At 43.2% G+C, this 17,928-nt stretch overlaps 1 protein-coding gene across 1 annotated transcript in view; it reads right to left on the reverse strand.

Moving 5' to 3' along the window:
* Positions 1 to 11,573: 11,573 nt before the first annotated feature.
* Positions 11,574 to 17,928, reverse strand: part of LOC134221479 (micronuclear linker histone polyprotein-like) — a 55,125-nt gene continuing 48,770 nt past the window's right edge. Inside the window, exon 4 of the mRNA XM_062700671.1 lies at positions 11,574 to 11,841. Within this exon, the coding sequence (XP_062556655.1) occupies positions 11,574 to 11,841 (268 nt within the window). The remainder of the gene's footprint in view (positions 11,842 to 17,928) is intronic.

Raw genomic sequence — 17,928 nt, forward strand, 5'->3', positions numbered from 1 at the left:
AGCTTTATTCTTTGAGTAGAGAAGACAGCCGGTAAAAAACACACACAGACACAATAACCCTCAGAGAATTGGTGTTTGGTGATGCGAAGCAAAGCGGAGAGCTGCCCCAGCAGAAAGTACTCACTGCTGCAGTGAAGACCCAATCACCATAACTACTCGGAGGGGTGATAACTTACGCAATTGTGGGTCACTTTTCGATGGTGATGTGCACTGGATGAGGATTATAACAACGGAAAAGCTGTTCAATGTGTTTGAATTTCATTTTTTAACACAACAGAAACGTACAAGAAGTCTAAAGTTTCAGTAAAAGAATTTTATGAAATTCTATAAGGGATTAGATTTGTATTGGAATGTGATTAGATTGTGATTGGATTGGAATGTGATTAGATTATGATTGGATTGGAATGCGATTAGATTGGTATTGGATTAGGAATGGGAATGGATTGGAATGTGATTAGATTGGGATTGGATTGGGATTGGATTGGGATTGGATTGGGATTGGATTGGGATTGGATTGGGATTGGATTGGGATTGGATTGGGATTGGATTGGGATTGGATTGGGATTGGATTGGGATTGGATTGGGATTGGTTTGGGATTGGTTTGGGATTGGATTGGGATTGGATTGGGATTGGATTGGGATTGGATTGGGGTTGGATGGGTTGGTTGGGATTGATTGGTTAGGTTGGATTGGGTTGGATTGGGAGGTTGGGATTGGTTAGGTTGGTTAGGTTGGTTGGGTTGGTTGGGATTGGTTGGGTTGGTTAGTTGGTTGGGTTGGATTTGGGATTGGTTGGGTTGGTTGGGTTGGATTGGGTTGGTTGGGGTTGGTTGGGATTGGTTAGGTTGGATTGGGATTGGTTGGGATTGGTTAGGTTGGATTGGGATTGGTTGGGTTGGTTAGGTTGGTTGGGATTGGGTTGGGATTGGTTAGGTTGGATTGGGGTTGGTTGGGTTGGTTGGGTTGGTTGGGTTGGTTGGGGTTGGTTAGGTTGGTTGGGGTTGGATTGGGTTGGTTGGGACTGGTTAGGTTGGTTGGGATTGGTTGGGTTGGTTGGGATTGGATTGGGTTGGTTGGGTTGGATTAGGTTGGTTGGGATTGGTTAGGTTGGTTGGGTTGGATTGGGATTGGTTCAGGGTTGGTTGGGTTGGTTGGGATTGGATTAGGTTAGGTTAGGGATTGGTTGGGATTGGTTGGGTTGGTTGGGTTGGTTGGGATTGGATTAGGTTGGACTGACTGGGATTGGTTGGGTTGGTTGGGTTGGTTGGGATTGGATTGGGATTGGATTGGGGTTGGATTGGGATTGGTTGGGTTGGTTGGGATTGGATTAGGGTTGGATTGGGTTGGTTGGGGTTGGATTGGGTTGGTTAGGTTGGTTAGGTTGGGATTGGATTGGTTGGTTGGGTTGGTTAGGTTGGTTAGGTTGGGTTGGGTTGGTTGGTTAGGTTGGATTGGGTTGGTTAGGTTGGTTGGATTGGTTAGGATTGGTTGGGTTGGATTGGGATTGGTTGGGTTGGTTCAGGTTGGTTGGGTTGGATTGGGATTGGTTGGTTGGTTAGGTTGGATTGGGATTGGATTAGGGATTGGTTAGGATTGGATTAGGTTGGTTGGGGTTGGATTGGGATTGGATTGGGATTGGGATGGATGATCAGGTTGGATTGGGTTGGTTGGGTTGGTTAGGTTGGATTGGGATTGGATTGGGATTGGATTGGGTTGGTTGGGTTGGTTGGGATTGGTTAGGTTGGATTGGGATTGGTTGGGATTGGTTGGGATTGGTTGGGTTGGTTGGGATTGGATTGGGTTGGATTGGGATTGGTTAGGTTGGTTGGGTTGGATTGGGATTGGATTAGGTTGGATTGAGTTGGATTGGTTGGTTAGGTTGGATTGGGTTGGTTGGGGTTGGTTGGGATTGGTTGGGTTGGGTTGGGATTGGGTTGGGATTGGAGTGGGATTGGAGTGGGATTGGTTGGGATTGGATTGGGATTGTTGATTGGGATTGGTTGGAATTGGATTGGGATTGGATTGGGATTGGTTAGGTTGGTTGGGATTGGTTAGGTTGGTTGGGATTGGATTGGGGTTGGATTGGGATTGGATTGGAATTGGATTGGGATTGGGATTCTATTGGGATTCGATTGGGATTGAGATTGGTTGAAGTTGGTTGAAGTTGGATTGGGTTGAGTTAGGTTGAATTGGGATTGGATTGGGATTGGATTGGGATTGGATTGGGATTGGATTGGGATTGGATTTGGATTGAAGTGTGATAAGATTGATTGATTGATTTTACCGTGGCACAAGAAATCGCTGTGATGGGTAAGCAAATCTAAGGATAATTATTCATTTCATGTCGATTACCATTAATTAATTTGAAATTTTCATAACAGCTATCAAATCTGTAATATTTTATGCCTATTTGATGGCATAATATTTCAAAATACTGAGAAAGCTTGACTACAGTTCCTCAATTACCCAATGCTATCGTACACAAAGTGGAATGAAAGCAACTGGTTAAAAATAAATGATGTCGTAAATTTGGTCTTTGAGAGCCTAATCGACCGTCACAAGTAAAACGATCCCCTTTGAAGTGTACCATCAAGAGAATTATTACGCTTGATCTCGAGCCCGGGTCGCTTCGTTGGTAATTGAGCGCGCACAGTGCAGTGGCATATAAATTAGCTGTCTATTCTGATCATTTCCCGCGTCTCGTTAGCCGCACCATAGCACCGCTTTGGGAATCGAAGAAATACTCTACCAAATTTTTATCGGCGATAACGCTGGTATGGCTGATTGACTTTTGCACACGCTTTTCATTTTCCAACTCATTTGATTTGGAAAGCGAATTGTAACGATTGTACCTTCCATTTTTCGTAGACATATTTCTTTCTGTCCTATCTCTTAGCAACTATTCAATGACGAAAATTAGATATGTAGGCTTGTAATTCGAGTTAGCCTACACGGAATTCACATAATTCGAGACTTTTCGAGTCTACTCGGAATTCCACTTCGAATCTAGGGGAACTGTTCCGTTTTCCATCTCACTCAACATATATTCATCGCTTCGCAAAACAAAGAAATACAGCACCAATCTCGTCGCTTCTTTTTGCTGAAAAGTTTTGCTGCTAAGTGTGCTCACTGGTGAAAAAAATCACAAAAATAAGAAACAAACCAAATCCCTTTTCATTGCTTTGGTTTTGATGGGATGGAAATATGAACTATGGGATGAAGTACCGAACCGTTCCCCTACTTAATGCGGCTAGATATAGGTTGGAAATAAATCCATCAAAATACTGTATTAAGCATAAAAAAAGCTCATAATCGATTGAAATCTAACAAGTAACAATTTCAATAACATTTTAGTATAGTTTTTTTTTCGGAGGTGGCTTTGCAGCGAGTTAATTCTTCAATCGCCCTTGACTATACAAGAGCATTCTGGTGCTACGAATAAGTACAGTATTTTCAAAATCCTTGAAACAATAAAAATATTTCCACAGCAGTCTTGGTAAGTTAACATCTGTAACACTACTTAGGCGGATTCTATCTCCTGAAAAGCTGTTCCCATACTACAGCTAATATAAGTCTCATTAAAAAGCGCAATACCTTTATGCGAGCATCGCTCTTGAAACCCACATTCCTCCACCAGATGTTCCGCACCTAGTTTTGACTGCTGTAAGACAAACTTTTTACTACTGAGCGAAATTTGATGCCCATAATAGAACTCCACTCTATCGCCACTCGCATCCGAGCTCTCGAAAGATATGATAGCTCACGACACGTATGCCTTCATATATGGAAAACTTCACAAAACAAAAAACGGACGCGACATGAGTGAAAATTTCTTGTCCATGCACATGTAAATTTTGCATATGGATTACATGTAGCGTCTTGAAAAGGGAAACTGCCAATGGGTCCTATAGTACCTACAGAAATGTAAGCACCGTTCAGATCCATTTCAGGGAAGGTTGTTATCAGAAAAGCTGTGTAAATTAATTAGTCTACACCCAACCGGCGGTTGTTAGATTTTCTAACAATTTTGTATAAGAATCTACCAAAACCTGTATAAGAACTGGGCATATGCGAAATTGTTAGGTTCTTATACAAAAAATGTAAGAAAAGCTTACAAAATTGTTAGATTCTTATACAATATTTGTATAAGAATCTAGCAATTTCGCATATGCCCAGTTCTTATACAGGTTTTGGTAGATTCTTATACAGAATTGTTGGAAAATCTAACAACCGCCGGTTGGGTGTACCTTCTGTGATCTTTTAATGTTGCAAAATGTAAGCTTCATGTTAACAAAGCAATTAAAAGCATTTACTTCTTTGTATCAACATTTTCTGAATAACATTTTTGAAAGAACACAATTGAAGGTAGTTTCTGTCGGTTATGTTGAAACAGTGACAACCTTGTCATCAACTGTTATCACAAAACCTTTCGCGGGACCATAGCTTTATAAAATCCCGAAATTAAAATCAACACGGTTGACAATATTCTTGGTTGGCTACCAGTTACTACGGGAGCGGAGGATGTGCTTTATCACTTTTGCAAGCGCGTGAATTATTCCGACACGAGTGCGCGAAAATTAATGGCCGTAAAATATGTGAGTATGTTACCCTGCAAGTGAAAGGAGCTGAATGAAGAGGGGGAGGGTTGAGAAAACTTTTCACAGTCCTTTGGGATGCGTGCTTTCAAAACAAGTGCTGCGCGCTTTTGTGCGAGCTTGCGAAGAGAGAGTTTTGTACTGTTTCGCGATGTGGCGCTTATTAAATCTCAAGCGGAGTGAAATTTATAATGTGCGAAATTTTAACTCCGGGCGGGCTGTTCCCATCCGTTGACTGCACTTGGAAGATATGGATCAATATTCGCCGGAGGGAAAGTTGCAGTAATGGTTATTTCATGGAACTTTTTCAAGCTGTTTTAGTTTTCAATACTCATTAGGCAGCTTTCACTAATTACGTTATATCATAACCTAGTTCAATTTTCTTCATGAGTATGGAAAGTAGCTTGAAATTCATTTTAATCTGGTTCAGATCAATCGATGAAATATGGCGTATATTTGTGATAGAGAATTGAAATATGTAGGTAAATAAAAACATATTGGTAAAAAAAGGCAAAACGTTGGAAGTTTCCAGTAATACAACATGGAAGTTGTCGATCAGATCACATTGTCGAAAACCACCCTGTTCGATCTAGGAAATTGTCTTTGTCAAAAAGTATACCGTTGTAATCTGGAAAAGAGACACATACGCCATTTTCCAAAAATAGTGCTAACGAATAGTACTCACCGAGCTCTGTTTGTATGTATGTTCTAGCATAACTTCTGAACCCATTGACCGATTTCAACCAAATTTGGAATTATCTTAACCCTTATCCTCCTTTGATACTTTTTAGGCACTAAAAAATGATTTCAAAAAATCATAACTCCTTTGATTCTCAACCGATTTTGACGAATCACCTACCTAATGAACCGGTTAGGTCTCTAGTTTTCAAACCTGGGAAGAGAATTTACATTGGCCACCTGATTCCGGAATAATTCCGGGGTCGAGTGGGGTACCTTTTTTTCTCAAATGAAATGACCTTGCTAAAAGACTTTTAATTTTTTGATGTGTCCTACTTCATAAAATCACGAGAAATGTTCAATAGTGCGTCTCGCAAGGTTCCCTGGTGAGTTTGGGCAGGTTCTGCGGCATTCCGGGGGCCTAGTTCCCCCGGGAAGTGGCTACTTTTTGATTTGATCTGAAACCCATCTTGTGACATCTCAAACTTCATGATTTCGCGAAAGGAGTCAATTAAGTCTAATTTGAGGTACCCTGAGTGATGCAAGTAAGGTTCTGCTGCATTCCGGGGACCTGGTTCCCCCGGGAAGTGACCACTTTTCGATTTGAGCCGAACCCCATCTTGCGACTTCTCAAACTTCATGATTTCGCGAAACAAGCTTAATAGAGTCTAATTTGAGGTACCTTAGTTGTTCTGGTCAGGTTCCGTGGCATTCCTGGGACCTGGTTCCCCCGGGGAAGTGGCCACTTTATGATTTAATCCGAAACCCATCTTGCGACGTTTCAAACTTCATGATTTTGCGAAACAAGCTCATTAGAGTCTAATTTGAGATACGTAAGTGATTCTGGTCAGGTTCCGTGCCATTCCGGGAACCTGGTTCCCCCGCGGAGGGGCCACTTTTTTATTTGATACGAAACACATCTTGCGACGTCTCAAACCTCATGATTTCGCGAAACAAGCTCAATAGGTCTAATTTGAGGTACCTGAGTGGTTCTGGTCAGGTTCCGTGGCATTCCGGGGACTTGGTTCCCCCGGGGAAGTGGCCACTTTTCGATTAGATCCGCACCCATTTTGCGACGTCTCAAACTTCATGATTTCGCGAAACGGCTCAACTAATTTGAGGTACCTGAGTGGTGCTTGTCAGGTTCCGTTCCGGGGACCTGATTCCCCCGGAGAAGTAGCAACTTTTTGATATGAACTAAAAACCCATCTTGCAACGTCTCAAACTTCATGATTTCGCGAAACGAGCTCAATTAAGTCTAATTTGAGGTACCCTGAGTGATGCAAGTAAGGTTCTGCTGCATTCCGGGGACCTGGTTCCCCCGGGAAGTGACCACTTTTCGATTTGAGCCGAACCCCATCTTGCGACTTTTCAAACTTCATGATTTTGCGGAACAAGCTCAATAGAGTCTAATTTGAGGTACCTAAGTGGTTCTGGTCAGGTTCCGTGGCATTCCGGGGACCTGGTTCCCCCAGGGAAGTGGCCACTTTTTGATTTAATCCGAAACCCATCTTGCGACGTCTCAAACTTCATGATTTCGCGAAACAAGCTCAATAGAGTCTAATTTGAGGTACCTAAGTAGTTCTGTTCAGGTTCCGTGGCATTCCGGGGACCTGGTTCCCCCGGGGAAGTGGCCACTTTTTTATTTGATCCGAAACCCATCTTGCGACGTCTCAAACTTCCCATGATTTTGCGAAACGGCTGAACTAATTCGAGGTACCTGAGTGGTGCTTGTCAGGGACCTGATTTTTGGGGACCTGATTCCCCTGGGGAAGTAGCAACTTTTTGATATGGACTGAAAACCCATCTTGCAACGTCTCAAACTTCATGTTTCGCAAAACGAGCTCAATAAAGTCTAATTTGAGGTACCTGATCAGGTCAGGTTCCCCGGGGGAACCAGGTCCCCGGAATACCACGGAGCCTGACCAGAACCACTCAGTTACCTCAAATAAGACTCTATTGAGCTCGTTTCGCAAAATCATGAAGTTTGAGACGTTGCAAGATGGGTTTCGGATCAAATCAAAAAGTGGTCACTTCCCCGGGGGAACCCGGTCCCCGGAATGCCACGGAACCTGACCAGAACCACTTAGGTACCTTAAATTAGACTCTATTGAGCTTTTTTCGCGAAATCATAAAGTTTGAGACGTCGCAAGCTGGGTTTCGGATCAAATCAAAAAGTGGCCACTTCTCAGGGGAACCAGGCCCCCGGAATGCCGCAGAACCTGCCCAAACCCACCAGGGAACCTTGGGAGACGCACTATTGAACATTTTTCGTGATTTTATGAAGAAGGACACAAAAAAAATAGTTTTAAGACTTTTATTAAGGTCATTTGATTTGAGAATAAAAGGTACCCCATTCGACCCCGGAATTATTCCGGAGCCTGGTGGCCTATGCCAATTCTCTTCCCTGGTTTGACTAGAGACCTAACCGATTCGTTTGGTAGGTGAATCGTCAAAATCAGTTGAGAATCAACGGAGTTATGATGTTTTGAAGTTATTTTTTAGTGCCTAGAAAGTATCAAGGGATGATGAGGGTTAAGGAGACGACGATACAGGGGTGGGAAGATGTTTGGAAAAGGGGGAGGATGTGGGTGTGAGGATATTCTTTAGAAAACACACAATTAAATTTAACTTCTGAGCCCCTTGACCAGGGATTGAATACAAAAGAGAATGAAACAGTCTCTCACTTATCCTCTCTGTCTACAAGTACGATATGTAGCATACCGTGAGAGACGTTTTTCGCAAGCTGTCATGATAAAGAACTGATTCGGGAGGCTATACCTCATGATTTCATTTCATTTCATTTATTTAGTTAACATCTAAACAGATAACACTGAATCAACAATTTGACGCCACAATGCACGGTTCGAGGCCGCATCTCTCCATCCTCGGATACGCCTCACGCTCGCCAAGTCGTTCTGCACCTGGTCTGCCCATCTCGCTCGCTGCGCTCCACGCCGTCTCGTACCTGCCGGATCGGAAGCGAACACCATCTTTGCAGGGTTGCTGTCCGGCATTCTTGCAACATGTCCTGCCCATCGTACCCTTCCGGCTTTAGCTACCTTCTGGATACTAGGTTCGCCGTAGAGTTGGGCGAGCTCATGGTTCATTCTTCGCCGCCACACACCGTCTTCTTGCACACCGCCAAAGATGGTCCTAAGCACCCTTCTCTCGAATACTCCGAGTGCTTGCAAGTCCTCCTCGAGCATTGTCCATGTTTCATGTCCGTAGAGGACAACCGGTCTTATTAACGTCTTGTACATGACACATTTGGTGCGGTGGCGAATCTTTTTCGACCGCAGTTTCTTCTGGAGCCCGTAGTAGGCCCGACTTCCACAGATGATGCGCCTTCGTATTTCACGACTAACGTTGTTGTCAGCCGTTAGCAAGGATCCGAGGTAGACGAATTCCTCGACCACTTCGAAGGTATCCCCGTCTATCGTAACACTGCTTCCCAGGCGGGCCCTATCGCGCTCGGTTCCGCCCACAAGCATGTACTTTGTCTTTGACGCATTCACCACCAGTCCAACTTTTGTTGCTTCACGTTTCAGGCGGGTGTACAGTTCTGCCACCTTTGCAAATGTTCGGCCGACAATGTCCATGTCATCCGCGAAGCAAATAAATTGACTGGATCTGTTGAAAATCGTACCCCGGCTGTTACACCCGGCTCTCCGCATAACACCTTCTAGCGCAATGTTGAACAACAGGCACGAAAGTCCATCACCTTGTCTTAGTCCCCGGCGCGATTCGAACGAACTGGAGTGTTCGCCCGAAATCTTCACACAGTTTTGCACACCATCCACCGTTGCTTTGATCAGTCTGGTAAGCTTCCCAGGAAGCTGTTCTCGTCCATAATTTTCCATAGCTCTACGCGGTCTATACTGTCGTATGCCGCCTTGAAATCAACGAACAGATGGTGCGTTGGGACCTGGTATTCACGGCATTTTGAAGGATTTGCCGTACAGTAAAGATCTGGTCCGTTGTCGAGCGGCCGTCAACGAAGCCGGCTTGATAACTTCCCACAAACTCGTTCACTAATGGTGACAGACGACGGAAGATGATCTGGGATATCACTTTGTAGGCGGCATTAAGGATGGTGATCGCTCGAAAGTTCTCACACTCCAGTTTGTCGCCTTTCTTGTAGATGGGGCATATAACCCCTTCCTTCCACTCCTCCGGTAGCTGTTCGGTTTACCAGATTCTGACTATCAGTTTGTGCAGGCAAGTGGCCAGCTTTTCCGGGCCCATCTTGATGAGCTCAGCTCCGATACCATCCTTACCAGCGGCTTTGTTGGTCTTTAGCTGTTGAATGGCATCCTTAACTTCCCTCAAGGTGGGGGCTGGTTGGCTTCCATCGTCCGCTGAACTGACGTAGTCATCTCCTCCGCTGCCTTGACTTTCACTGCCTGTACTCTCAGCGCCATTCAGATGTTCCTCGTAGTGCTGCTTCCACCTTTCGATCACCACACTTTTGTCCGTCAAAATGCTCTCATCCTTATCCCGGCACATTTCGGCTCGCGACACGAAGCCTTTGCGGGATGCGTTGAGCTTCTGATAGAATTTGCGTGTATCTTGAGAACGGCACAGCTGTTCCATCTCCTCGCACTCCGCTTTTTCCAGGCGGCGTTTCTTCTCCTGAAAAAGGCGAGTCTGCTGTCTCCACTTCCGTCTATAACGTTCCACGTTCTGCCGGGTACCTTGCTGCAGCGCGACCGCCCGCGCTGCGTCCTTCTCCTCCAGAATCTGTCTGCACTCTTCGTCGAACCAATCGTTCCGTCGACTTCGACCCATATACCCGACGTTGTTCTCCGCTGCGTCGTTAATGGCTGCTTTGACTGTATTACAGCAGTCCTCAAGAGGGGCCCCATCGAGCTCACCCTCTTCCGGCAACGCTGCCTCGAGATGCTGCGCGTATGCAGTGGCGACATCAGGTTGCTTCAGTCGCTCTAGGTCGTACCGCGGCGGTCGTCGGTACCGAACATTGTTGATGACGGATAGTTTTGGGCGCAGTTCAACCATCACCAGATAGTGGTCAGAGTCGATGTTAGCGCCACGATATGTCCTGACGTCGATAATGTCGGAGAAGTGCCGTCCATCAATCAGAACGTGGTCGATTTGTGATTCTGTCTGCAGTGGTGATCTCCAGGTGTACCGATACGGGAGGCTGTGTTGGAAGTAGGTGCTGCGAATGGCCATATTCTTGGAGGCGGCGAAATCAATTAGTCGCAGGCCGTTTTCGTTCGTCAGCCGGTGAGCGCTGAACTTTCCAATAGTCGGTCTAAACTCCTCCTCTTGGCCAACCTGAGCGTTAAAATCTCCTATGATGATTTTGACGTCGTGGCTTGGGCAGCTGTCGTACTCACGTTCCAGCTGCGCGTAGAATGCGTCCTTATCATCATCAGTTTTTCCGGAGTGTGGGCTATGGACGTTGATTATGCTGAAGTTGAAGAACCGGCCTTTGATCCTCAACCTGCACATTCTTTCATTGATCGGCCACCACCCGATCACGCGCCTTTGCATATCGCCCATCACTATGAAAGCTGTTCCCAGCTCGTGTGTGTTGCCGCAGCTCTGGTAGATGGTATGATTACCTCTAAACGTTCGCACCATTGATCCCTTCCAACAAACCTCCTGCAGCGCTACGATGCCGAATCCACGGTCCTTGAGCACATCGGCGAGTATGCGTGTACCTCATGATAAACTTCTTTTAAAAGGCTCCAAACGTGGGGAGCACTGGTTCTGATGATGCATTTCAACTTGTTCTACACAGCTGTGCGGTCGCCAACACAAAATAAGCGAGAACAAAGCGAAAATCAACACTTCTCTGTGGGGGCAGCCCATCTGATTCTGTTTTTTTCGCACTTGTATTTAAGTTTGATAAATAATCATGGCTTGTTATGATTCGCAACAGTTTTTGCCTTTATTTTATCGTTGATTGATACGTTGATTCCGATTTCGATTCCGATTTTTCCGGGGCGTGCCTACTCCAAACAAACACATCTTTCACATTTTAATCATTTATTTTAATTTTCTGTTTCGCCTTCTGCCTACTTCCTTTTCTAAACTATGAAGCGCTTCTAGTCTAAATTAACACGATCACTCACAATTTCTTCGCCTCCGTGAGGCTCTTCTCTGGACCAATCTCCTTCCCCCGACGACTCGTCGCTGCCAACTCCCACATTTCAGCATGTTCGCCGACCGCGGCTCCCTTTGACCGTCCAGTGCGGCCAATACTTGGATGGGAACCGTCCTTGCCGACCGGTGATCTACGATCAATGCGGTACAATTGTGGTTGCGGACTCAACTCTCTTCAGCTTGCGACTCGGTGAAAGTATCGGACAAGCAGACTCCCTCACTGCGATTCCGTTCCGCTTGCTCGATAAATGTTTGGTCCGTTCCTCCACCGCAAGTCAATCCAACGATGCCACGAAGTACGATCGTGTCAACCAAAATGCGCTTGCTTCCCTGCTCCCAGTTCTTGCTCATGCTGGTTACCGTCGGCCTACCCTCGTTGATCAACGTTCTGCTGTTGACGATGGATGTCATCGCGCCGTCGAGTGACCTACCACTGTGCCACACCGAGTAAAGTAGAGTTAAAGATCGTTGCTAGACGATCGCTGATTGATGGTTTCTCTTGCAGGGGTTCTCAGCGCACGGTGCACATATTGTTAAATTGATTTAATTTGATGATTTCAAATTGTTTCGTTCGACAATTATTTACTTAGTATCTAAGCTAATAGCCTAAACAAAAACCTGCACGTAATAATACATATTCTCTGTTCTAAGAAGACAATTATGGTGATGTTGGGAGCGTCGTTAGAAGATATGGAGGGGTATGGGGGAGGAGTTTTTGTAGCATTTGCAGCACGTATTATCTATCATAAGGAAACGATTATAAGGAGGGTTGGAAGAATCATTTGGATGGGGAAGGTTATTGGGGTTGAGTGTTGTTCTGAAAATGAACAATTCAGTTTATTTTTTGAACTCCTTAACCGATTTGCACTAACATTGGCACCATGTACGCCCAGAATAGTGTAATTTTCCACGTCTTTATTATTTACGCGTCGATTACTTTTCATTTTTTTTTTCTGTGTAGAAAGCGAGGTCATGCATTGGTATGTTAAGCATAAAGACGTTGGAAATAATGTATGTTAGGCATAATTTATTTTTTTTTATTCTTTGGTTCATCTGAGATTCCTTAAAATTCTACAATTTCTTGAAAACTATTTGCCCGAACTTCTAAAAAAATATCAAATCCTCGACAAAAACATTTTTCCGCAAATAACATTTCCTCAAAAATGACTTTTCATTCTTTCAAATATGCCATATTTATCCCTGCCATCGTCACATCCTGTGACATCCGCACTGCCCTTCTTCTGTTTGGCGATTTTAATTTACCCGACTTATGTTGACGTGCCAAACCCGCGGGGTATGCTTACCCTGAGCCTTCCGATTTCACTTCTCCTAGTATCGCTTTCGACGACGGTATGTCGGTACTGAACCTGAAACAACTGAATGTACTAAAGAACTGCCTGCTACGTACGCTGGATCTGATCTTTGTCAGCGAAGATGCCATAACAATGTGCAGTCTCGTAGAACCACCCGAAGCTCTTATACCAATCGATTCTTTACACCCTCCCTTTATCGTCATGGTACGACGCCCGACGCGAGCAGTCTTCTTTGAGATCTGAGATGATGGAATGCTGGATTTTTCTAGAGCTAACTTCGAAGTGTTGACTGGTCTCCCCTGTACTTAACACACAACGTAAATGAAGCAGTCCGGTTCTTCACTGCTACGCTGACGTTACTATTTCCCGAGTTTGTGCCTTCCCCACGCTGTCGTCGCAAACCACCTTGGTCGAATCGGCGCCTTCAGTTCCTAAAACGAAAACGTGCAAATACCTTGAGGACTCGGAATTCATTCACGAAAAGATTGTTCAACATCGCAAGCTCAAAGTATAAAAACTACAATCGGGTGCTTTATGGTCGATATGTGGTACGAAAACAGGGTGATCTAAAAAAATATCCTAAGCGATTCTGGTCTTTTATTAACGAGAAACGGAAGGAGACTGGCTTACCGTCAGGCATGTTTTGGGGGAGCGAAACATCCTCCAATAAAGTTGGCATTTGCAATCTGTTTGCCAAACAATTTGCTAGCACTTTCGATAATAGTGTGATTAGCAGAGATGAAATTGATGGCGCCATAAGGGATGTTCCGTTAGGGGCACTACATACAGTCGTTCGTGAGTTTGATGATGAAGATGTTCTGGGAGCCATTAAGAAATTGAAACCTTCCTATGCCCCTGGGCCAGATGGGATTCCGCCCATTGTGCTGACTAAATGTCATACCGTTCTCTGTGGGCCTCTGAGAGCAATTTACAATAAATCTTTGGCTCAGGCGATGTTTCCGGTGTGTTGGAAAGAATCCATCATATTCCCAGCGTTTAAAAAAGGAAACAAGCGAGACATATCGAACTACCATGGTGTGACTTCACTGAGTGCAGTTATTTCGATCTGCAAAGTTGTACATCTCACCAGACCAACATGGATTCTTTCCTGGCAGATCAATAGCAACAAATTTAGTGCAATTTACTTCACTGTGCTTGAAATCTATGGAGCTTGGAATTCAGGTAGATTCGGTCTACACGGATCTTAAATCAGCCTTCGATAGAGTGAATCATCGTATTCTCCTGGCTAAATTAGATCGCTTAGGAGTGGCGACTAACTTTGTAAGGTGGATGGAGTCATACCTTATCGGCCGACAGCTGACCGTGAAATTGGGAACTACTGAGTCCGAACCTTTCAGCAACAAACTCCGGCGTACCACAAGACAGCAATCCGGGGCCGCTGCTTTTCTCCTTGTTTTTCAACGACGTATGTTTTGTTATGCCCCAAAATTGCAAAATTATCTATGCCGATGATTTCAAAATCTATTGGCTCGTTAAGTCACCAGACGACTGTCGGTTGCTGAAAATGTTCATCGACAAATTTGTGGATTGGTGTAAACGTAATTTCCTGATCATCAGTGTGAAGAAGTGCACCATCATATCATTTACCAGGAAAAAATCTCCCATCGTCTGGGACTATCACATTGGAAACGAACCATTAGAAAGGAGCTGCGCCGTAAAGGACCTTGGCGTTATGCTAGACTCGGAATTAAACTTTCGTGAACATTACAGCCACGCCATCAATAAAGCCAATCGGAATTTAGGGTTTATCTTCCGGATTTCTTCGGAGTTCCGTGATCCATACTGCCTGAGGTCACTCTACTTTAGCTTAGCTCGGTCTATACTTGAAACAGCAGTTGTAGTATGGAGTCCTGTTCATAATGTCTGGATCGAAAGAATTGAGAAAATTCAATCAAAGTTTTTAAAGTACGCGCTTAGATTTCTTCCTTGGCAAACACCCAACGATCTGCCACCTTATGAGAGCCGATGCCGTTTATTAGCTATGGATACACTGCAGAAGAGACGGGACGATATGAGAGCCACATTTGTTGCCAAAACTCTTCTGGGCGTACTGGATGCGCCATGGATTCTCGCTCAAATCGGCATGAACAACACAGGACAGATTATGCACAGAACGAACCAATCAGATCTAGGTATGTGCTCTTTGTTCAATTTGTATTATTATTTATTTGACTTCAATGTTAGTGCTAAAGTTTTTCGAGATCGACTGTCGAATGTTTAATTTTATTTATATACATTTTCTTAACAAATAAGGCCGATACAAATATTTAAAATCTATTTTTATTTAAAAAAAATAATATTGTGAGGGGACAACAAAATAAAATTCGAATAATTTTGAGGATTTTCAAAACATTCTTTAACAAATCCGATGAGTTTTTTTTATTTTTTTCATATTTATTTTTTATTACCCCGGCCTCCCCCTCCCCCTCAGATTTTTCGAAGACCAGTAGGACAAAAAGTCAATTAAATATTTGTAACGGCCTAAGTGTTAATGTAGGCAAAAAATGTCCGATGAATGTAACAATAAATAAATAATAAATAAATAAATCCATTTTCCTGTAAATGATACATTCCTGAAGGCATATTCACTACACAAGTTGCTGAAAATCAAAGTCGTAATCGTATTTTATTTATTTATAAATGGCAGCAAAATAAAATTTCCATGAAGAATTAGAAATTTTCCATAAAAAATAGGATACATATTGTCAAAAAATAAATCAGGGTATTAACAATAAATTAATATGAAATTTACACAAATAAACAAATAATGAAGAATATTGACAATTGAAAATTTTCCAGAAAACAAAAAATAGCACTTTTAAAAGCAACAATTGTAATTATGAAAGAAAAATTTTCCATAAAGAAATCCAAAAATTCCACGGAAAAAAAATTAAAAATTTCCATAAATAAATCAATATCAGCAATAAACAATTACAAATTTTCCTTTTTCCATAAAAAATTAGAAAAAAATCACAAAATATTCAACAATAAATTAATAAAAAATAAGAAAATTTCCATAAAAAATCTAAAAAAGCAATAAAATTGATAAAAAATTTCACAAACATTACACACTTTCAACCCTTTTTTTTCTATTGCGTTTATTTGACAGGCTCAGGCGTGTATAACACTTAACGGAGCCGAGACTTCATGATATTTACAATCGATATCATCTTATTATTAACAGTTAGTAAGGGGAAAAGGGCATAGACCAAGATACTCGTGGCGGCTCAAGGTTAGATTGCGTAATTTCAGGACGGACGAGATTGGGATTTAGGTTTGAGGTATTACAGCTGCTCATCCGGTTATTTGACGTCATGGCGTAGCGTCGTGCTCGAGTTGTGGTTCATCAGGGAGCATCTTCTGGATGGCCATAGCTTCGTGTTACACGGAGCAATAAGACAAGGACAAGAAAAAAAAACTGAGAAAGAAAACAAAAATAGGGAGAAGAAGACTTTTATGTCAGATGAGCAAAGAAGGCATAGATGGCCTGCATATAAATCCCATCGCGATCCCATAAAACACCTCTTACTTCCCTGTAGGGTTGTTTACCTCGGGCCACAAGGGTATCCAATAGTTGCTCTCTGGAGGCGTCGTTTTTCGAGCAATACCAAACTACGTGATCGATGTCATTGTAACCGGCTCCACACCCACATAGGTTGCTATCGACCAGGTCTATTCTATAGAGATGTGTGTTTAGTGAATAGTGATTGGACATAAGCTACGACATCGTGCGAATGAAGCCTCGGCTTAAGTCCTCACGTCTGAACCACGCTCGCGCAGAAACTTTAGGAACTATGGAAAATAGTCACCGTCCAAGTTCATTGTGTGACCAAATCATTTGCCAATTTTGAAGAGTAGTCTGACGGACTCATGGGAAAAACTCGTTCGAAATTTGTCTATCATAAACTTCACCTTACTGTGCGCCCAACTTTGCTAGCGAGTCCGCCTCAGTCCCATCAGTAAAGTATCTGTTGTTGCAGTTGACATGTTCATATTTTTCAGAAAAAAGGGAGGGAATAGATATTTGTCGAAGGTGATCTGGTATTCCTTGAATAGCTTTTTTTTTATGGACAGATCGTATCCAATGAAGGAACTGTCTTTGAGGAAGTTAACTCGAGGCGGGTTATAACATGGAAGACAAAGATCTGACGATATGTAGTTGAGATAGACTCTCAGGTATCTTGACCGATGAACCAGTTCAAGCCACGGAGGCCAACCAAATGAAGATTTCTTGCGTCATGACTGATTAGCTTCCTTGGAAATTAAAAGAATATAACTTAACTTCGTTACAAGACCATTTTATGATTTGATCCCGGAGGCCTAAAGTGGCCACAAACTCATCCTGAAGAAACTCTGGCAATATGGGTATCAAAATTCATGAAATTGTTTCGGGAGCATGATCTGATGAGCCATTAGTCCATAGGATGATTTGACAACGGACTGGTCATCCTGGAACTGGTTCCCGTGGGGCCTTTGTTGGCCACAAACTCATTCTGAATAAACCCTGGCAATATGAGTTTCAAATTCATGATTAAAATTCATTCAATTGTTTCGGAAGCTTGATCTTTTCAGTTATTAGGCCATAGGATGGTTTGACAACGAACTGGTCATTCTTAAACAAGTTTCCGTGTGGCCCAATGGGCCCCATCATGTGTCTTCCCACAAGAACGAAACAGATTTTCGAGGAACCTAAATTTTCTAGATTAGATATTTGGAACCACTAGTGTTCTTAAGCTCAATCCGGGCTAGTCCTTTTTTGATATTGGAGATAACGAGCGTGAGAGCTAAAACCTACCTGCCTGACTATTTTCAATCACTTTTGCTAGTTTACCGTTTTGATGGCAAACCTTCTTGAAGGCCCATCAGCTTTTAAAAGCATGCTTCCGGAACAATTTCAAAAATGTTGATATTTATCCAGTTTTCCGCGAATGATACCGGCCACATTCTTGCACCTGGATTTTTTTTATTTAAATTTTCAAAGTTTCAAATTCCATGGTCCTGGAGGTCAACCGTCTCCACTGCTCTGAGCATTCTGAACAATCTGATGAATAATAAGCAGTGGATGCAATAGATCCACACTTTCTCATTTGCTGCATTGCTCAGATTGCTCCTTCTCACTTCTTTCTTCTTCCTAGATAGAATTTTTTTCCTATCAGCTTCTTCATTCTTCTCCATTTAAACTTCTC

This window comes from Armigeres subalbatus, chromosome 3 (assembly GCF_024139115.2).
Source record: "Armigeres subalbatus isolate Guangzhou_Male chromosome 3, GZ_Asu_2, whole genome shotgun sequence".
NCBI classification, from domain to species: Eukaryota; Metazoa; Arthropoda; class Insecta; order Diptera; family Culicidae; genus Armigeres; species Armigeres subalbatus.